A 22,287-nucleotide genomic window follows, 5' to 3' on the forward strand; every position below is an offset into this window, starting at 1 on the left:
AAATAAGTGTCAATGATTCATGTTGTGCTGCAACCACAATGTGGTGCATAAATAAGCCAGAAATAACATAATTTTAAGATGAAAATGTTTCCTGAACTGTGCAATTAGGGAGACTGATTACAAATTACAAACAATGGAACCTGGTCCTATGAAAACAAAGAAAAAATAGTAGTGAGTAATATTTCTATTTCTATGACACTCTACAATATTTTTGTCAAATAAAGATATTTATAAGATATTAAACATTATGTGTAGATCATGGAGTATAAAATAAATTATGGAACATCTGTAGGAAAAGGTGAAACCTTTACAAACACCCTGTAATCACTGCTTTTGAAAGTGTTCATTGCCTCTTGTTCCACTAAGAAATGATCAAACTCATCAACACCTTTACGTATACATATTTTTTTACCTTTGATTTGGTTTGTTTCTTTAGACTTCACACATAATAAACAATGATGAAACGTGATTTGTTCTGTGATAAACATTTCACACAATTTGCTTTTAAGGAGTTAGACCATGGGTGTTAAACTCATTTACATTTTGGGCCATATCAACGTCCCAAATGTCCTCAAAGTACCAGTCAAATGAAATAATTGAAAATCTTCTCACATTGATCCAATTTGGCAGCATAAAGATAAAGACTGCTTTGAATTGATTGACAGAAAAATATTTAAGCAAACAACTGTACCATCACCACCATCGTCATAGATATGTTTTACAAAGCAAGGAAGCTTAGTTTTACAAATAAATGTCACACCTCTCCTATATATAGGAGAGTTTGTGTTCTATCCAAACTGTCTGCAAATGATGTAGTTCAGTATTACACCCCAACAACAAAAAAAGCATAATGACCAAAAAAAAAAAAAAAAACGAAAGAAAAAAAAGAAAATCAAAAACAGCTTAAAAAAATCTCCTGGTCCTTTGAAGAATAAAAGCTCATTAGTTGCTATTTGTAATAGAACCTCACATTCGAATACACAGATAAGTGCAGCCTAGCTTTTGGCAGGTGGTTTGCCATACAAGCTTGTGTGTCGGTAATCTAAGCAGCTCTGGAGTGTCACTTTGTTTTATCGAGTGTTTTACCTCATTGCTTTTGTTTAATAGCCTGCAGCTTTTCTGTTGCGTTCAGCGTCACTGGCTTAGTTATTTGTCAAAGACACAATAGCTGATCTCAGAAATAAATAAGTAAACTGTAGATGTTTAATGCAAACGTCCCACTCTGCACCAAACGGCGGCCTCAAATGCTGATAACGATCATCAATGCTGATGTAATTGTCAAAACAAAATAAGATGTTGGTTCTTACTGTGCACATCTCCTCTTTGTTTGGTCACTTCCCTCTGAATGGTGTTGTCTGGTAGAGGGGTTACGAGTGGCGGTTTTCCTGTGGGAACCACAACCCTTGGAGGGACGTAGGGTTTGCGTGTGGGTATTGACGGCTTTCGAGTAGGGATGAAGGGCTTTCGAGTGGGAACTGCTGGTTTGCGTGGAAGTGGGGTGATCGGCCTGGGGGCCGCCGGGGCTTCGGTTGTAGTGGTGACTGGTGATTTTGGAACGACGGGGAAGGTTTTCTTTGGAGTCATTAGTGGGCGGACTGTGGTAATCCTTTGGTGATCCAAGTCTGGGATGTTGTTGTGATGATTTGGAGGCAGTTTGCCTGGTCTCGGGGGGTCAATAACCACCTTTGGAATGGCTGCAATGATAAGAGAATGCAGATGGAGGGCTGAAAGATGAGCACTTAGGAGTTAATGAGGCACAGAATTGCAGTGATTAGCCTGGCTTTTGCAGTGAGAGCTTTATTTCATCCTCTGAGACTTCTCAGTGATATCTGTTAACTAAATATAAGCAGACTGAAATAACCTGGTTCGCTCATGTCTGGCTGAAGCAGAAGTTTGCAGTTGCAAAGGAGAGTCAACTCTCAGGTAAATACATGAACAAATTCATGGAAGAACAAAAGTCAACTGTTTCCAAGATTAATTTTCAAAAGCCTAATTATATCACAATTTTGTCAAAAATGCAAACATTTCAAATATACTAAATCACAGTCCATCTGTTAATTATTTCCAAATCAGAGAAGTAACATTAAAATGTAATTTATTGACGCAAAGAACTTAAAGAAGCTTGCGTTACTAATTTGAGTCACCATTACTATATGTGGAGCTGTTGAAGAGCTGTTTAAATAGAGAATAGATAAATATCTTGACAAAAAAAATCTCTGTAGTTGGAAATTACTTTGTCTTGTAGCGCATTGAGAGAACGTTTGCTTTCAGCATAAATTAAATTGAATTAAGGTTCAAAATTACAATTTCTACCTGAAGGCTGACATAAAAGTCTTGCCATTACATACTTATCTCTCCCAGCAAATGCTCCTAGAAAACATTTCTTTTTCAAAGCAGAAGTGCTTTCTACTTAGAAAACATTTTGAAGAAAACATTAGAATGTTAATTTTTAAATGGAAAAATTGACATTTTCTTAGATTGATGAAATCAAACTTTCTAGTCACACATAGCTATGTTTTCTTGTGTTATGGTTGTTTTGTGCTTAGTTTATTTCTTTGTAGCTTTTTTACCAATTTCTATCATGAACAATAAGCCCAATTTCTACTTTAAAGGAAAAGGCATACAACTTAGGTTATATACCCTTAATATATATTCTTTAAAATAATAAATAACTGCACGAGTAGAAGTATATATTTTTATTATTGAGTTACTCCTTTCTTACAGTTATTCTTTTTCGTTAAGAGCTTGGAGTTAGTGGTTCTTGAATCTTTCAGGTTGCAGACTGAATTGAAAAGGGATAAGCAAAAGAAAACTTTCAAATTGGCTCCCTGTCTTCTCTCTCTATGTGTTGCAAACTTCAGTAAGGTGACACGGTGAAGTGTTTGCAAAAGGCGTCTTCTTCGCTCATTAATCCAAAACACTGGCTGAGTACATAAGATGGTTAAGTAATATTAAAGAATAAATGACTTCATTTGCACTGGACTGCTGCAAGCTAATGAACTCCATGTCAGCGATTAAAAAGAGGATCATTTCCATTTGATGACGACTCCCCCTTTTGCCTGACTGAAATTGTCACCTAACAGAAACAGAGTTGCTCTGTGCACAGGAGATAAGGGAAGCGGAGTCATTTGAGCACTGACTGACAACCATTACAAAGAAAGGAATTCCAGCACCAACTCCTGGCTTTCATAATGATTCCTCCCTCTTTCTTGCTTGCCTAACTTTTTTTTTTTTAAAGAAAAAGCCAAAGAAAACAAAACAAAATGGGGGGCCCCACTGGCCCTTCTGCGGTGGCGAACATCGGTGCCAGCATCTTTTGTTCCCAGGCGGTACTTACGTATACAGTCGTGCCCCATCCCCCTGTAGCCGTCTCTGCATTTGCACTTGTATGAGCCTGGCGTGTTGTAGCAGGTGGCGAAGCTGCTGCAGTGGCTCAGGCCTAAAGAGCACTCATCCACGTCTGAAAGATAATGGGAACATGAAAACATTCAGCGACAGAGCGCGAGTGAGGAAACCCTTCAGACATAACAGCGGGATATCAAAAGGTTACTGCTCAATGTGCACATGAGGGGAAACTCAAAGTTTATTTAACAGAAGCACCTATGTTTTCATGAACGCCTGTGAAAAATCATTATGAGGGTTACTTGGGAGGTAGAGGGACACAGCAAGGTCATGTAAGCATCCTCTGAGCTATTTGATCTATAAATAATAAGCCCTTTTAAAGCAAAACTTATGTAGGTTTATCACACTCAGTGTTGTAAATGTAAATTGAGCCGTCATTTCTGTTAGCTTTGATGATTATGGGTTAAAACTAATGGAAACTCAAAACTGGAACATATATAACATATATAAGACTAGCAAGAATTTTTAATACAAAACCTCACCGTACCAAAAAAGTATGTCCATTTAAACTGTGCAGAATATGTAATTGATAACTGGTCATGGCTAATTTACAAAAACAAACAAGAAGTGATTCTCAATTTTTAACAGAGGCACAATCAGGTGAACAGGAAGGGAAGTTATTCACTTCTAGATCTTCTTCAGATGGTAAAAATGTTAAAAACGTCTGCACTTGGTTGATATAAAAACTTAATAACAAACTATTTCATAATAATGAAATGTCCACACCAGTTAATAAACAATTGTTAATTTGGTTCGTGTGTACATAAAAGTATGGATAAATTACTTTGTGTCTCCTTCTTACTGTGACCTCACCTATGCACTGGTATTTCCCATTGATGTATTGTAGGTCAAACCCTTCGTGGCATTTGCAGATGTAGCTTCCAAAGGTGTTTATACATTTCCTGAACCTGGGACACACTGCTATCCCTGCTGCACATTCATCCACATCTACAGGAGAAAAAAAAAGACTTTCAGGTTATTACAAAAAGAGAAGATATTCGAACAAATTAAGCCAAATAGTTTCGTATGTCAATTTAGAAACAATATAACCTCCGGCTATAATAAAATCAGGCAATGCAGATCTTCAATATTAAAGGACAGAAATTATATCTATGATAAATCACTGTTGTTCAAGGCAGCAGATTGCTTCACCTTCTCTGCTTAACATTCATTTATGAACAAAGCATTTTCTTCTCTGTGCACAGCGCAATGCCTTATTTCATAATTTAAATCCTCATTTCAAGTAGGTCTTTTGCTCACCTTAGCAGAAATGTGAGCATTAATATTTAGCGACTAGTACAAACCCCCCCAAATAATTTCACTCATTTGGTGCACATCTCAGCTGAGCAATTTATTTATTTAAGCAATTTTTTAAACATGGTGAAATGTTGATTTGTCGCATATCTTTGGTTAATTCAAAGGCAATGCTGACTCTGTTAGTTTGAATTTAGTCTGAATTTCCTCAAACAATATACGTTCACACAACCCAGCTAATATTTGGCTAGTTTACCGTTAGCAAACTATGACTAGACCATTCTGTGACCTCCCTGTCAGATTTGGTCAAGTTCATGAGAGCTGGTTGGTTTCCTAACATCAACCAGTTTTTAACCATTATCCACAGATTTCCAATGAAGTTGATATTGGAATTTTGGGAAGAGGATCCCAAAAGGTCCCTATAAGTTTGTTTAATTCTCCAATGTATATTTGGGGTCATTGTCTTGTTAAAACACCCACTTAGGTCCAGGTTTTACCCCACAAGGTGCTGCTTCCTCCATCACAATGGTGGAAGAATCAACTTTACTCATTCTCACACATTGTAAAATAACTGTCATTATATTATCTGGCCATAATATTTTTTCTCCAGATGTTTTTGTAACTTGGCAGTGTGAGAAGCTGCATGTAAGACTTGAAGCCATCGATTTTAAAACCAGAGAGTTCTTGGTCACCAGTCTGCCATCTTGCAGCAACGTTTAAATTGTCTGAATATTAAGGGAATTATTGGTGTTCAGGAAATTTCAGTTCATTGCAGGTTCCTGGCTTGTGTGTGAACATCTTAACAAACTTGGGGACAATTTTGATATTTTTCCAGTGCTTGGCAAAAATAATGACACATCTGAAAAAACGTGTATTGAGTGCAGTTATTTATTATTGAGCAGGATCGTCTATACAACTACAGACGATCCTGTAATCTATAGTTGTATAGAAATGACCCCTTCGAATTTGAATGTATTTCTCTATTACACTGTACATTAATAACATTTCTGTCAATATGCCAGAGTAGCCAGAAGGCCATTTTTCACCTGCAGCCCATAGACAGATGGCAAAAATCACTCCAAAAAAATAAGACAAAACTAATGTAAAGTCATGCTTCACCTTCGTAGAACTCCAGTCTCTCTTTCCTTCTGTCATTCTTCCAAAATTGATGTCTGCCTGAGAAACCCGCCCACACAATATCTAACCAGCAGTTAAATGCAATATTAAAGGAACACGCTGTAGCAACCAAGGTATTAATACTGACATAGGTTAACTGCTTTAACCTCCCTCCCAAACCCTCCACACATCTTGTCCGTTAAGTTACCCATCTAAGCTGCAGCACCAAAAAAATCTGTAATGAATGGAGGACTGGTTTCTTTCTGCTGTGAAACAGACAGATTGTAAGAGGAGTGGAGTCTCTCTGTGGGCAGGAGCAGTGATAGATTTATAGTATTCTTGACAAGGGGAAGAAAAATTAACAGAGAAATATTTTAGATATTCCCACCTTGACTGCTTTGCTTTCAAAAGAAATTATTAGGAAATTTCAAGGTAGGTTCTGTTACAAAGTTGTGAGAAGTCATTTTGGGTACAGTGGATAAATCCTGTATCACCTTCATTTAGTGTGAATTCAGATTGGGTTCCCTGATAGTCCACTTCAGTCTTCAAACTCTAATACCATAAATGCCAAAATTGTTTTCTCAAATGCATTTTCATGATATGGGAAGTTATTTACAGAGAAACTGATGATTATTTACACAAAAAGTAGAGATGCATGTTCTGTTCGTAGCGCATTAGGTAAATTATGTTTTTTCCAGGCAAATATTGCCATTTTATAGCAGTAAAGTGGCTATGTTATTTTCAGTTGTTAAAAAAATGCTGTAGACTTCAAAAATTACTTAAAAGAAATGGTGTTGCAATTTAACACATTGAAATTGGGCCTTTGTCTTTGAAGCTCTTGCTATTTCTGATGCTCCACCTTCAGCTTATCATCACAACAGTCCCTCTCCATTAAGCCGTTTCAAACAAATATTGGACTGAGAAGTAGCTTAAGCTCAGCAAACTCAAAGTTCCTCCAGGTGTTTGCTAATTGCTGCTACCGCTAGTCTGCTGGAGCTGAATGGAGAAGGCGGAGGGGAGCGATGCTTTGTCAGATGGTAGTTTGAAAGTTTGCAGCTCCAATATTTGTGGAAGTAGGCTCTGCAGTGATTTTGCAAAGACGCTATTGGTTCGAACTTTTCCTCAGATGACTTAAAAGCTAAGAAAAACCCGCTCAGCTTTACCTCAGTCGCTGGTAGACAGGAGTCTATCAGCAACATCTCAGTTTTCAAGCCAGAGGATATATTAAGACTGGGACGCACCCACACAGGTCCTTCCATCTGGGGCCAGCTGCAAGCCCGGTGACGGGCACTGACATCGGACCTCTCCTTTCAGCACCTCGCAGCCGTACTGGCAGTTGGCCATGGCGCAACTCCGAGCGTCTGATGAAAAAAGAAGCAAACCACATATTAACTCAAGCATGTGCCACAAGGGGGTTCAAAGAGGAACAGTTTATTCCACTCCCTCATATTCACACACACACACACACACGCACACACACACACACACACGCACACACATCTCTTTTATCCTCTGGCCAATTTGTTAGAACAGTGCCACTCGTCTGCCTTTTCTGATATTTGCCAGCTTGACCCCGGGTGCAGCCCAGAGAACAACACAAGCACTGCCATTATTAGATTCCTCTGGTGAGCCGTTGCTGTGTGCTCACACCTTGACTCAAAGCTCCCTCCTTCAAGCCCTCTGATCATTTCTTACAGCGAGAGTCTGATTATCCATCTTCACCGTATTGTTGTGGCAGGGTACGGCCTATTTCCTGTTGATTCACACAGGGAAGATCAAGACCCTCCAAAATAATGATATAATGGAGCAGAAATGGTTTGGGCTCCCCTGATAAATTCACGTCCTAAAAAGGAAATTAAAAGCAGGGCTCATGCTGCTGCAGCGACTTTGGCTGTTTTCAGGCTCCCCGGAGTACAGTTTGATGACACAGGCAGTCTGGGCTGATTAAATGCCACGGCGATCCATTGATCAAAGCCACAGCAGGGGGAGAAAAGACAAAAAGCAAGGTGGTTAACACTATCACAAAAACAACACCTAGACTAATTTCACATAGCCTCAAGTGGAGAACAATTCAGACTTTATAAGGTGGAAGAATTAATTTTCTTTTTTTATCTTATCTTTGAAAAAAAAAAGAGCTAATTAAAAAGAGGTAGCAGTAGTCATATAATCCTGAACTGAAAATGTGTGGAGAAATAGTAATCAGGGGGGGAAAACTGAACTTGCGGGAGATGGGAGACGTGCACCGGCGGCGGCTCGTATTATGAAGGAAAACCTCATGGCGTCCAATAAAAACTGTATATTCACTAGAGGGTTGGAAGACTTTCTTTTATATTTTTCATTTTACCGCTGTAAGGGCTCTTCACAGGAGGCTTTCCGAGAGAGGAGCAGCTATAATGAAGCAGATCAACACGGGGCTTTAATCAAAACAGTCTATCAAAGGATTGCAGGGCTGCTGTCAGAGCCCTTACACGGGCAGAAAAATGGAATTTTTATCACCAAGGGCAAGAACTTTCAAAGAACAATGGTGCAAGCATTTGCAGCGCCAGACAAAAATACATTCACAATGATTATTAACAGCACGTTAACATTGGGCTTTTAATCATGTATTTCAATCCCTTATTCCTACAGTGAAATAATTATAAAATCTAAAAATTTAAGATATTTTTCCAAACATGAATTGGGTGCACACATTTTTTGCAGTTTTTTGAAGTCCAACAGGTCAGTTGTGATAAAACATGCTTTCAGAAGGATAAAGCAGGGAACATTAACTTTCTGCAATCACCCTGATCTGAACTGAAGACTTAAGGAAACAACCAACTTAAATGAGTTGAACCATTTTTGACAAAAAATTGTGCTCAAATAGAAATAATCCAGGATCTTATCGACAGCCACAAAAAAAATGTGTGGCAGTCAATAACTTATACTTACAACACTTTACCACTATAAATTAGAGAAAAAAGTACAATAACTGTGCACGCATTAGTTATTGTATCATGGAACACACCATGGCTGTGCATAAAGGTTAGGAAGAGGGGAGTTTATGCAAAGAGAGAAAATTAATATCCACACAAATACAAAGTGTAGAATAAAATGTGTGTGCATGTGAGAGAGACTCACTTCCACAGGTCCCATCAGGCATCAGCATGTAGCCATTTAGGCAGTAGCACTTGTAGCTCCCGTACGTGTTCATGCACCTGTGCTTGCAGGGCCTCGGCTTCAGCCCACACTCATTCAGGTCTGCAGACAGACGGACAGTCAGAAAGAGAGAGACAGACACAGACAGAATGTAAATGGACAAGAGGAGACAAAGCCCCCCCTCCCCTAAACAAGGTTGAAATTAGTCAAGGGGCAAAGGTGATGGGGTTAACTATGTGAAACCACCCCCTGCATTTGTATGTGGGTCAGACATTGTCTTTTTGTCTGTCTGTATATGCGCTAATGTGTGTGCTTTAGAAGTGGGGGTTATCGTAAAGGCAGTAAAGGTGTTGCCATGTTCCAACAGGCCCTGAACTTCTCTCTTTGATGATTTACCAGAAAGCCAGTGTCGACTGTCAGCAATCCCACCACCTGCATTACACTCACCGAGTCGCCATGACTCCAGGAGACAGAAGCCTCACCAACCACCACCCTTTGACAGATATGTACAGATCCACTGTCTTTTGCACATCTGCTGAAGACAGTGGACCAGCAGCCCTACAGAAATCAGATAAGGGAAGGATGCCGACAGTTTTTCTCGCGGGAGAAAGACATACTCTGTAAGAGCAACACCTGTCAAATGCTCAACCATATCCTGGCTGTTATATTTTTCTCGGAGTAGACATTTTCACTTGTCAACCACGGATGTAATTAAGACCATTATAAGTGTCTGCTTTTGATAATAGCTTTTTAGAAGTAGGGTGTTGTTATGCAAGCTGCTTCGCTTGGATTATGTAAAAGTATTAGTTACACTTTTGTTCCTCCTGACAAGTCAGTGTTCTTATTATAAAGGATCTTTATAGTTTCTCATATTTCCCTCTACTATAAATCCCACTGAAATCTAATATAAAAAAAAACAGGATGTTTTGCTATCAGCTGTACCGATGCATCCCACAAAGTGGATAAAACAAAGATTGATTACCTTGAAATTCTTGAACTTCAGCTCACATCAACAGCAAGAATGCTGCAATTTGGACGCAGTCGTATTTTCCAACTGGGTCAAAGTCCAAAAGAGTAATCAGAACTGGGTTTGGCATGAAAGAGGAAGGCAAACAAGAAATTCTGACCTGTGTGGTGATGAAAACCCAGACACAAATATGCCTGAAACTCATTGATGGCCACAAAATTGTTAAAAAAATAAATAGCTGAGGTACAATTTGGTAAGAAAAAATCTGTTGTGTTCACATATCAGAGCCCATGTATTGGTTTGACCCTGTAAGGCTTTAGATCAGGGGTGTCAAACTCCAGTCCTCGAGGGCCGGTGTCCTGCAACTTTTAGATGTGCCTCTGCTGCACCACACCTGAATAGAATAATTAGGTCATTAGCAAGGCTCTGGAGAACTGAGGAGGTATAATTAAGCCATTTGATTCAGGTGTTTTGTACCTGTGGCACATCTAAAAACTGCAGGACAGCGGCCCTTCAGGACTGGAGTTTGACACCCCTGCTTTAGATGATTAAAACAATAAATTGGAAGCTGTTGCTTAAAAATATTTTATTTTTTTGTGTATGTAGGTTAGATAATTAACGATGTCTTTTTCTACGGTAAAGTCTCTAAGCTAGTTCTTTTTTATTTATCAAAATTTGTTGGCGCTAAGATCCCTAAAAAAGGTTTACTGTTGGTGCGTAGCTTGATGCAATAATACAATAAATATACCAAAAAATAGCATTTGTTCACCATCAACATTTTGATTTTATTAATGATAAAAAAAAAGGTGCATGAAAAGAAAAAATGAGAAAACCCAAGAATCTCTGGCATTTATGCTGCAATCTAACGCACGTCAATGATTTTCTGTCAGATATTTCTTAAATAAAGCTTTCCTTGGACCTGTAAATGCCGTAAAATATAGACCATGTTTCCAATTTGTTCTGCCACAGTAGCAGCTGCTTAATGATAAGAGCTACAGAATGAAGAACTGCTTCTCAATACTCGACAGCCAATATCTGCTGTAGTGTGCAGCGTTATTATTCACATCGGAACCCGTTGGTCAGATATTCACTGTGGCATAGTTTATTGCAGCTCTTTAGGTCTTGGTGGGAGGCACCTAATTATTCCTCTAGTTGTGAATTAAATATGTTGTGGTGTGCATTTGGACAGTCAGAAAGCAATCAATATTTAATAAAAGCATGTCTTGAGTCTCTCCTTGCTATTAAAAAAAGCAGATGAAGTAAGGAGTACCCTGCAGGTGTAAAAGTATATGATACAGGAAGAGAGAGTTTTCATTTCAATTTTTTCCCTGAAGCACTTTCTAAAATGAAGTTTTCTTATGGAGGATATGGTGTCACTCTTGTTGGAGGTTATCACAGAATTAAAGGAGGGACTGGATGGTGCAACTTGTTCATACTGAACCACAAGACTCGCTTGCCAATTTTAAAATTTAGCTGAAGAAGATATAAGCCTTTTTTTCCTTCTATGTACTGGTATTCTTTCCAGGTACTGTGGCTTCTTCCCACAGTCCAAAAACATACATGTTAAGATAATTGGCCAAATTGGCATTAGGTCTTAGTGTGTGTGCATGGTTATGTGTCTTGGTGTGTCTTTCTGGTACACTGTGATGGACTGGTGACCTCTCCAGGATGCATGCGCCTCTCAAGTATTGACCAGAATGCACAGAGAAATCAGTCTATGACCAGAATTGCATGATGTTCAGAATCAGCAGTGAAGACCAGCGATACGAGTCAGAAACTCAGAAATCCAATATTTTCCACTCAGTAAACCTATCATACCAAAGTTCTACCAGGTCATGCTAACAATGATAGTCTTTGATGTGGAGGTTGTTACTGAAAATTCAGTGTTACAAATAAAATGAAGCCTGAGGACCCTGGAGGTCAGTCCCTGGCTCATGCGGAGGAGTTCTAGTTTCTTTTTACTATGTTCTACTATGGACATGAGATGTGGACGGAAGAAAACCAAAGAAAAAGATCTCTTATGCAAATTAATTAAATGGGCTTCCTTCATAAGCTGCTTGGCACAGTCTTACAGATAAGTGTTTTTTATTTTCCAAAGCCTTGTCCAGTTATCATTTCAAAAGCTGTGAACATAGACCTGAAAGAATTGCAGATGTTGGATAGAGTATACTTTGATGTACTTCACCATGTCACTACGTTTTAAAAGGAATACCAAGCCAAATGGAAAAAGTTAAAGAAAGTGCACACCAACAAATCTTGGATTTACAAAACTGTGTACAACACCGGAGGATGTGCTTTCTTCTTCTTTGTTTTATTGAGTAGTTTGTTCATTGTCTCTGTCTGTGTGTTTAAGAAAGTTCAAGCTTCTTTTTCATTTTAGCCAATCTTTACGCAGATCATTGTTTCAGTTCAGGTCTTGGTTACATTTTTTGTTTGACCTTGGTTCAGTTTTAGTTTTTATTGTTCAGCCCACCCTAGCAGCACGTCTTGATAAAATAAGATCAGTTTAATCATGTGTCAGCCTTTGAGCCATCGCCTGCCTTGGTTTTCCAACGAGTCATGTTCTAGGAAACATAAACAGCCTCATCCACTTTGTGACTTTTACCATTTGTTTCTCAGCTACAGCAGAACCTTTACAAATAGACTTCCTTTAACGTCAGAAGTTGGCCCTCCCTGCCCTCGCAACACTATATATGGCCCCATCTTTGGCACTGTGAACACATGGCAGGGTAAGCTGCATACCTTTGCCATTTAAAAGACACCGCAAGTTTAATCTGGATAAATGATGAAGCAGATGCACAGTTTCTATGATCTACCCACACACCCCTCCTCTTCTATTAATAGAAGTTTCTGATCTACTGACACCGTGCAGGCTGACTGATCCGTGGCTGTAACAAGGCTTTGGAACGGTTGCCTCTTTAAACCCACAAAGTGCCAGCAGGCTTAAAGCAGCGTTTCATCACTGGGAATACTTTCATATCCAGCTTAGGGGTCAGTTTGTTAACACTTGTTACAACAGGGCTACCATTTAAAAATGTAAAAGCTTTACTTACCATAATCCACTGTTGTAACTTCCAAGAAAAAAAAAAAATATATATATATATATAGCGAAAAATGGCTCTGTGTTTTGAGTAATTAAAATTCCATTTTGATTTTCAAAACAAAATTCAATGCTTTCCTCTCAGTCACTGATTTTCTATTTTTTTTGCTATGACCACAAATTTTTATGCGTTTAAGGTTTTTTGTTAATCTACAAAAATAAAAGAACACAAAGTAGTGCATGTTTGCAAAGTAGAAGGAAAATGATAAATATTTTTTAAGATTTTTAACAAATAAAAAAATTAATGTTTGCCATATTTTCAGTCAGTCAAAAGTATTTTTTAATTATAATGTAATGTAATTGAAATACATTTTAAAAAAATATTCTTTGCAATGTAGCTCAAACTCAGACAAATTTGACATCAGAACTAATTTCTATATCATGCCACAAATTTACAATTTGATTTAAGCAATAGCTCTGACCAGGCCATGTCATTATGTGTTCTGATCCAAACCATTCAAAAGCAATTCTAAATTTATGTTTAAGGCCAATCCAGAAATCAGTGCAAAGCTCTTGACGAACTTCCACCTTCGCTTTAAGGGGACTGAAAAGAAATGCATACATTCACATTTTGCACTACTTTTTGTTGGTCTATCGCATGAATTCCCAATTAAATATAATTAAGTGAGTTTGTATTGTTCTAAAGGGGTATTTGCCATGGGATTTGTTTTTTCTGAAATTAATTATCTTTGCCCCTTAACATTCACAGCAGTTATGACGGACCCTCATTAATGCATTTACAGAGGCCCCATAGCAACAGGACATTGCCCGCGTGGCAAAGAAACAGGTCTCCGCTCGCCTGGAGGACTGAAAAACATCTTGGAAATGTAAATGAGGCATTACTGAAACAGTTGCATTCTCAGATAGTGGAAGATCAGTGAGCGTGAGCACAAGCCAAACAACACACAGCCAGAATGACCTCTACGGAGACAGATAATATTAACCAAAAAAATATATATCTATAGACCAAAGGAAGAAAAGGCATTCAAAATAGTGCAGACTCAGATTGATGGAAAAACTGAAGAGATAAGAGGCAGCTATGTACAACAGCTTAACTTCTGAAATTGGCCCCAGGTGGAGAGCAACTTATACTACCACGAGTTGGAAAGTCCCTTTGGGGTGTTCGCTGAATGGCAAAAGAACTGCTGAGACACATCTGAAGCGATGCAGGGTGGATTGATTTATTGGGTCAAGCCCCACAGAGGTGTGCCATGCTGCATTCCCGACACGCCTCTGCCACTGACGGGGGGGGATTAGCAGGAACCTCTCCTGGGGATTCACTTGTCTTTAAAGCAGGTAACACCAGGTAAAACAGGCCGTGTTGGAGCTGCTCTGGTGGGGAGAAAAAGGTTGGGACCATACAGATAATTTCTACAAAGTGAGAAACAAGGTTTACTCTGAGGACAGAAAAATAATAGAAGGACAGAAAAATAATAGAAGAGCGACTGCTTTTGTGTGTCGAAAATTTTTTTTTTAGTGATAAGAAGAAAATATATTGTGGTAAGAAACTGTGACATGCTGTGTGATCATGCTGGCATTTCAGCTCAGTAGCAGCTCTTGGGTGGTGCTTCATCTGTCACGGACGACAGTAAGTAGCAACAAAAAAAAAAAAAAAAAGAAGCAGAAAGTGACATTCACGCCCCCTCAGGTGGCTGCTCCATGCAAGCTGCTGGGAGACGGCAGTGAAACTGCCGAGAGGAGGCTTAATCGAAGAATCTCACCCTCCGTCACTACTCCCACTGGCTGATGGTCCACGGGAAGAAAGACAGGAAGGTGGCCATCCCACACCAGGGGTATTAAATGGTCCGGCGTCTCTTCTTTGTGCGCAAGAAAAGAGGTTAGAGTGGGGAGAAGGGAAATGTGATGGATAAGGGTGTTGTCAATTGTTTGACATAAAGAGGTGAAGGAGAAAAGAGAGACAGTGATAAAGTAAGAATAGAAAACTTCAACCAATGGATTAGAATGCCTCTGATAACATCAAATTCCTGGACAGCAAAGGCAAACAACACTCAGAAAAGACAATTACACATGTGGGAACTGGACATGAGAGAAACAGCAGGCTTGCTTTTGTTTCTCTTCTCTTGTGTTTCTTCCTCTCTCGTCTCCATCCCTTTTTTTGTGGTAAGTGTGAAATAGGATCCCAGAGGATGGCTGTATCTCACAGATTCAGAAGATCTATAGTCGGTGTGTGACTGGACTTTTAAAAGTTGACTAGAGTTTCCATGTAAAGAGGCAAATCAGCGGTGGATTACAAACACTCGAGGCTCAGGAATGACAGCCCCTCCCTTCTTGTGGGGCCGTAGCACCATCCGTCAGTCAAGGATCGCTTCCTCCGGCAGGAAACTAACAGCGGCTTTTGTTGGGTGACAGGGAGATGATACAAGCCCTTTTGACTAGTCTGCACACTCATTCAAGTGGTTCCCTACTGAAAGATAAGATAACCTCTCGGAAGAACTTTGCAACCTTTTAAGCAACACTTGTCACCGGTTTGAGGTTTTTTTCCACAAATTGTCACTTTGCAACTGCAAAATGTGATGTTTTTGTGTTGCTGTGTGTTTTATTGGCATTTTGTACGGTAACACAAGTAGTACATTTAGCATTAAAGAAAAGCTCCAGGTTTCAAGAATAAAAAAAAAAAGAACATAAAAGTATAAAAGTCTGTTCTCGATGAGCTGAGGGTGAGAGTTCAGCCCTTTTCAGTTCCCTGAGGCAGAACAGTGGTTGTGGGGCCTTTCTGACCAGAAAACGAGGTGTTTAGTGATCAGGTCAGGTTTGAGGTGATCTGTATGCCCAGGAATTTGACATTGTCCACACGCTACCACCTCCACTTGAATGGGAAGAGGTGGGTGTTAACCCTAACCCTCCTTTGGTGTTGAGCACCAGCTTGTTCAAAGAACACCCCTGGGATAGGTACTGGTTCTCTCTGTAGAGGGTCTCACCACTGCTTGTTTTAAAACCACTGAGATGGAGTCATCCGTAAACTTCAGAAACGTGTTGGGGAATAGATAGCTGTGCTGTTGTGGGTGAATCGCGGGAACAAGAGCCGGACTGAGCACACAGCCCTGCGATATGTCCGTCTTCGGGAATTGTCAAGTTGATAGAGAGAAGCTTTCAACAGCAACGTGACCCTTATCCCATCAACTTGTCTGGGAAGATGGTATTGAATGCCGAACTAAAGTCTACGAATAGCATCCTAAGCTAGGTGTCAGGAAGCTGCAGGTGTATCAGGGCTGTGTGCAAAGCAACTGAGGAAAAACGTTCTCACTGCAAGATATAGTGGCCTCCACGTTTCACTGTGGGGATGATGTGTTGAGGGATGTGCTGTAGTTTTAGAGTTCTGTGAAACAGAGTTGTTATATCCACAACTAAAACAATCATTTTGGTTACATCTGATTTAAACACTTTCTTCCACATTTTACCTTGTCTGTATAATGCAAAGATAAAAAAAAAAAAAGTAAAACATTCCTATACCCTAATTTAAAAACTGAAGCTTGTCACTAATATATGGCTCAACACAACTAAGTCGTAGTGAGCTTTTTCAATTTGCATTTAACTGTAGGTATAGAAATGTACATGTTATTAGGATACACATTTTATAGGATACAAGTCTTACATTGCATGAAACGGGGAAACCAAGCAGCAACAATCCCCACTGAACAGATTCTGCAGGATTATGTGATAAGATGGGGGCAAATATGTCCAGACAAAGGAAACTCCCTGAGGTTAACTGCAAGATGCTGATCTGATCAATGAACAATCCCTTAGCAGAAGCAGTCTGAAGGCTCACGCTCTGCTCTTAATCAGTGTGACACCATCCTGCCATTCTCCATGACTTTTTTTTATAGATTATACTCCTGATAATGTGTTTTCTGTAAGAACATTCCTCCCCCTTCACAGCTACCTGAACTCCTGGTAAAGAACGAGAAAAAAAAAGAAAAAAACTAAAAATAGTGACTTCATCTTTAATTGCAGTAGTGTAATCTAATACTTAAAAATAATAATAATAATAAACCCTTTAATTTTAGTATATTTATTAAATGGTAAAAAAAAAAGATCCACATTAGGATTTTTTTTTACAAAGTCACTATTGGCATAATTATAGGAACTCCAAACATTTTTTGGTATAAATGTAATCTTCTTGTTATTCTGGATGTGGCACCGAGGGAATAGACAATCTTTGAATTCTCCCTGAACACCCAACCCCTTAGTGAAAGCATCATGCTGTGGGAATCATTTCCTTCAATAGTGATGGGGAAGCTCAAAGTGGCACAAGGGAAGATGAAAAAGTTCATATAGAGGCTGCAAAAGACTTAACCCTTAACCTGAGGCAACAATTGAAAATTACTGGCTATAGATGCTCTCCACCCAGGTGTTTTTCAGCAAAGAATGGGCAACAATGGCTGGAAATATTTGATATTTGGTGGAGACATACCCACAAAGACTTGCAGCTGTTACTGCAGCAAAAAACGGATCCATGAACTATTGATTCAGGGGAGCTAAATTCAAAATGCAAGCCATACGTTACTTATGGCTTGCATAAGCCATTTATTTATAAACAATCTTGAAGCCAATATGCTATGTTCCTTCAACTTCACATAATAAAGTACCATGTGCTGGCCTATGGTACTGAAGTCTGACGTTATGTGACAATGCATGAAAAGGTTTAAGTGGAATAAGTACTTTTGCGAGGTATTCTACATTTGTTTAGCTACAAAAGGCACTCTCACGCTCATTTATCTTCATATGTATTTAATGACTGCATTTAATTGTCTAAAGAAATTTAAGCAGTTTCATTTACCTCCAATTAATGAGCTACTCTGCTCACAGAAAGTTTTATGCTTCAGACGTCCAAAAATAGCTTCTGTATATTGTGATTCTGCACACAGTTCTCCCCACTGGCTGTTAGCACTGTGGGAAGATGGATGAAGAAAAATATTAGGCTTCCTCGAATGAAAACCTTCATCAAAGTGCTAAGATCTCATGTTGGGTGAATGTTTTAATATTCAGTGAGACAATCTGCAGAATCTTCAAAAATAATTAATGGAAACTGCACCCAAATGTTAGCAAAAACATACTTTCTGTGCTAGGAAGCAATAATAATCAGGCGGTTAGCGTAACAGAGGGATTGCTTATCCAGGTGCAAAATAAATAAATAATTTAATCACTTCTGGCTCTCAGGATACAAACAGTAAAACAAGACTTTGAAAGTCTTGAGCAACACAGTCGGACTCTACACCTCCTGTCCTGGTATCCCCTCTAAAAAAAAACAAGAAACTGAGCTTGTTTTGACCTCTCGCCCCCTTTGGTTGTTCTTTAATGTTTCTGCAGAGAACAATGCGAAAAACTTCAAAAGGTAACAGACATCAAGGTCATGAGATCATGACCGTGGAGACTTGAGACTGCTACTTTGACCAAATCGGAATAATTATGTAAATATGTTAGTGCTCTGTTTTTCATATATTTGCAAAAGGCAGAATCTCACCGTGGCACTTTTCATTTGCAGAAAGCCATAATCTTCAGAAATAAACATATAAAATATTGCACTTGGCTTGTGGTGAAGCTACAGTATGTATTGCATGAGTTGTATTTATTTGACTTTTTGAACTAAATTACTTTAGTAAAATAACTTTTCTGCAACATACTATTTTAATGAGATGAAGCCTTAAAGCTCGATGTGACTGTGATGAACTTGCGTGGCTACAAATAAATAGATTTCATACATGCAGCGCTCTAAACACTTGCAGCTGCAACCAGTGGACGGCCAGTTAGAAAAACAGTAACAGAGGGATCTGTTCCAAAACAAATCGTAAGTCTTTGGAGAAGTAAACCACTGAATAATCTAGATATTAGGTAATACTCTAAAAATAATACAGCAAATTATTTGAACATGTACGCCACAGCTCTAATCTAACATTCTTGAAGAAGCATTAATTGCACTTCTGGCTGACAGATGAGATGTAAGAGAAGAATGGTGTCTGGAGGCATCCCTCACCAGAAAAATCGTTCAGTTGTGTCAAAACAGCAGGTCAGCACCAGCTAATTAAATCCACCTGGATGCAATAATCATCTTATTAAAAATGCTGAGATCGGCGGTTGGGGGCGTGCTGCCAAACTGTTGCACAGATTATCCCGTAATGAGTTTATTTGTGCAGCAGGAGCGCAGTCGTATATTCTCGCCAAAGTGTTCGACAGGAGCAATTCTCCTCCTCCCTCTCTGTGCTGGAGGGATGAAGTGCCTTCTTAAAAGAATGATAGGGTTTTACTGCCGTTGTGCAGTGGGTATTAATCCTGACAGCAGAGCGGTTGATAGTTTAAGGATGAACATAATGACATTCGTGTAAATATAATCCATTCAGAGGATTTAAAAATCCCATTTAGTCCTCTAAAAGAGCAAGTCAAATCTCTCAGAACTTGACTCTGAAAGAAATTAATATTAATAGCACGGGGCTTGTTTTTAGTCTCAACAGCAATAAATCCTCATGTGGTTTGCTCCTGCCTAATGTAAGCAACGCTCCAGAGGTGTCTGACATGCTTGTTAATCAGAAAGCCTGCAGGGTGACGCATCTGTCCACACGTCTTACTTAAACCTGTAAGAATGTGTGTCAAGTACAACATCTTTAAGTGGCTACAAGTTTATGTGTACAGATTCCACTTTATTACAAATAATTGCCCTCCTGTTTCTCTACTGGAAACTTCAGTCTCTTATATCACCAGGTATTTAAATAAAACCCACATGGAATGACCTTTTCAGCTGAACAGCGACAAAATCGGTGGAAAATGTGGAGGAGGACAAAAGGGCTTTGCAATTATTAGCTTTTAAAGAGATCATTAAACATGCAATAATGCGTCAAGCTTAATATTTAAAATAAAATTCATTTATTCATATGGTCTTTTTAAAATAAACTGGCCTGGAAGGAAAATTAAGAGAGCAAAAGGCACAATGCCACTTCCTGTGTGGAGAAGCAGAAGTATTCATTTTATAAAATCAGGCAAGGGATGGCTACAGGTGTTGTTACTCGTTTATCAAAATACAAGTGACCTTACGGCATTTTATTAAGGATGCCAATGTTGCAAATTGCCTTTGTGGTCGAAAAACATTCAGCTGTAAGAAACTAAGATGTTCTTAGAATTTGTGCAGTTTTCATGTTTTAACAGCGACAACATTTGTTGATGATTTTCTGCCTGAATAAGACTGTGCTGGGTGCACCACCGTGAGTCAGCTCCTTATTATTTTATGTGCTGGACCAATGCAAAGTAGTGCATAATTGTGAAAAGAATGTGGATAAATTGCTTTCATTAAAAAAAAATCTCTGAGTTAAAGTAAAGATCTAGGTTCTCTAATGTAATGTATGTGCAGCTTATATATATATATATATATATATATATATATATATATATGGTGCCTCTACTCCAAACGTGTAGTTTGTGACTGATTGTGGTAGGAAAGAAAAAACCCCAACAGAAACCAGAGGTGGGAAATCCTCAGAAACTTCTGGTCAGTACATCGCTATTTGAAATGTTAGTTTTCATTGTTTAATTTAAAATCATAGTCAAAATAAATTCTTAAGAGTCAACATTTAACATACGGATGGATAATATGTATTTTACATGGTTTGTTTCACCACTGATTTTACTTGGTCAGATAAGTAGATCCGTGCTACTCTTTTTCCTCCTGGTTACTTAATGCAACAAAAATAGGTAATTTACAGTAGCTACTTCTAAATATTGTCCACCTGGCTCATCAATAGTGAAGTCTGAGTCAATGTCTGAAGAGACTGCATTTTAATGAGAAATTTGAAACTCTTAGGTCTTACTAATGACTTCAGTTTCAATAGAATTACATGAAATTAAACAAAAACCACTTCCATCAGACTGAAAGGTCAAATAAGTCAGTTTCAACATCTAAATCTGACTTTGTCTGCAGCCGAACTGGAAATTACAGAACATCTACAGACTCTGCTGCTTCATCCTTGAATGTACTTGGATCGCATTTGTAGGATAACATGCTCTAGTCTAAATGGTTGGAAACAATGTCTATTGTAGCCGAATATGGGATGCAGATCCTTTTTCCTCTTCCCTTTTGTTGCAGATCAAGACAAAGTGGGGACGTCTTGGCCCGCAGAGACGAGCCGCCAATAGCCTTGAAATGCAGGATGAGTCATTTGGAACATTCCGGAAAGGATTTTCAACGAGCCCTCCTCCTCCTTCCTTGTTTTTAATTACACACTATCCTATTCCTGTCTCAGGGCGTGAATTCCACAGGTAATTTAAAGCAGCTCGGACGTCAACGAACAGCCAACCGAGGAGCTTCAGTGCTTTAAAACATGTCCAAACTGCCAATACCCAAAACCTACAGGCACACACACACCAGGAGGAACACTTTACATAGCATCTGTTGTACTTTGTTAGGCCAAGTTATCGCACATCAGTAATTGAGATATTATCTTCACAGGGTAAGATGCGTTCAACACAGCCCGCTCTCATTTCCATTTGAGCTGAATCAGCGCTCTTTCTGCTCCTCCTCCCCTGTGATTAAAGCTCCTCACTCCTGTCAGCTGAAGGAAAACCGGCTTGGGCTCCTGCTCCAGCCACAAAACACAGTGATTACGCTGCTGTTTCTCCGGAGCTGAGATTGTCCTTCACTTTTGCTCCTTGTGAAAAATGTACATGTCAATATACTTGTACAGAGCCTCGCAGCAATATTTACTCCCAGAGAAATGTTCCCTTGTTTGTCTCGTTGCAAACACAAACTCTGTGTTTGTGTTTTGTAAGGTTTTTCTGCAGAAGCACAACACAAAGTTATGCACAATGCAAAAAAGAATGGAAATTATTTGTGGTTTTCAGTTTATTTTTTTACAACTGAGACTACTGAAAATGTAACCTCCTCTTTTATGGGGAATACCTTGGCAACATTTGCATATCTAAAGAGAATTAGTTTTTATCTGAACTCGGTCAGATTAGACAGAGAGCTTCTGTGAAAAATATATTTTCATGTCTTGCTGCAGATACTGAATTGGACTTGGACAACCACTTTAACTGGAAACTTGCTTTGATCTAAACTATTCCGTTGATGCTGTATGTTTAGAGTTGTTGTCCTGGAGAAAGGGGATCCTCCACAGCGGGATCAAGTCATTTGTAGCCTCTAACAGGTTGCCTCCAGGACAAGCACATATGTAGTTTCATCCTCAGTCCCATCAACTTCAACCAGCTTCCCTGTCCCTGCTAAAAAATAATTTTGACCACTACTTTTCTCCATGTGGTTGATCTGTCCATAGTGATGTACTGTGTTAGTTTTCCACACACATTTTCTAGC

The 22,287-nt window shown here is 39.0% G+C and overlaps 1 protein-coding gene across 6 annotated transcripts in view; it reads right to left on the reverse strand.

Moving 5' to 3' along the window:
* The window catches only part of npnta (nephronectin a), a 65,787-nt gene that overhangs the window by 14,023 nt on the left and 29,477 nt on the right, over nucleotides 1-22,287 (reverse strand). For 4 of the 6 annotated variants that reach the window (XM_081607831.1, XM_081607823.1, XM_008412137.3 and 1 more), the window contains 6 exons: nucleotides 14,696-14,791; nucleotides 8,890-9,009; nucleotides 7,014-7,133; nucleotides 4,216-4,350; nucleotides 3,338-3,460; nucleotides 1,308-1,694 (listed from right to left, as the gene is read on the reverse strand). In XM_081607831.1, the coding sequence (XP_081463957.1) occupies nucleotides 1,308-1,694; nucleotides 3,338-3,460; nucleotides 4,216-4,350; nucleotides 7,014-7,133; nucleotides 8,890-9,009; nucleotides 14,696-14,791 (981 nt within the window). The remainder of the gene's footprint in view (nucleotides 1-1,307; nucleotides 1,695-3,337; nucleotides 3,461-4,215; nucleotides 4,351-7,013; nucleotides 7,134-8,889; nucleotides 9,010-14,695; nucleotides 14,792-22,287) is intronic. The other 2 variants (XM_008412155.3, XM_008412164.3) reach the window with 1 other exon arrangement.

The sequence above is a fragment of the Poecilia reticulata genome, chromosome 1 (genome assembly GCF_904066995.2).
Source record: "Poecilia reticulata chromosome 1, P_reticulata-male-v2, whole genome shotgun sequence".
NCBI lineage: Eukaryota > Metazoa > Chordata > Actinopteri > Cyprinodontiformes > Poeciliidae > Poecilia > Poecilia reticulata.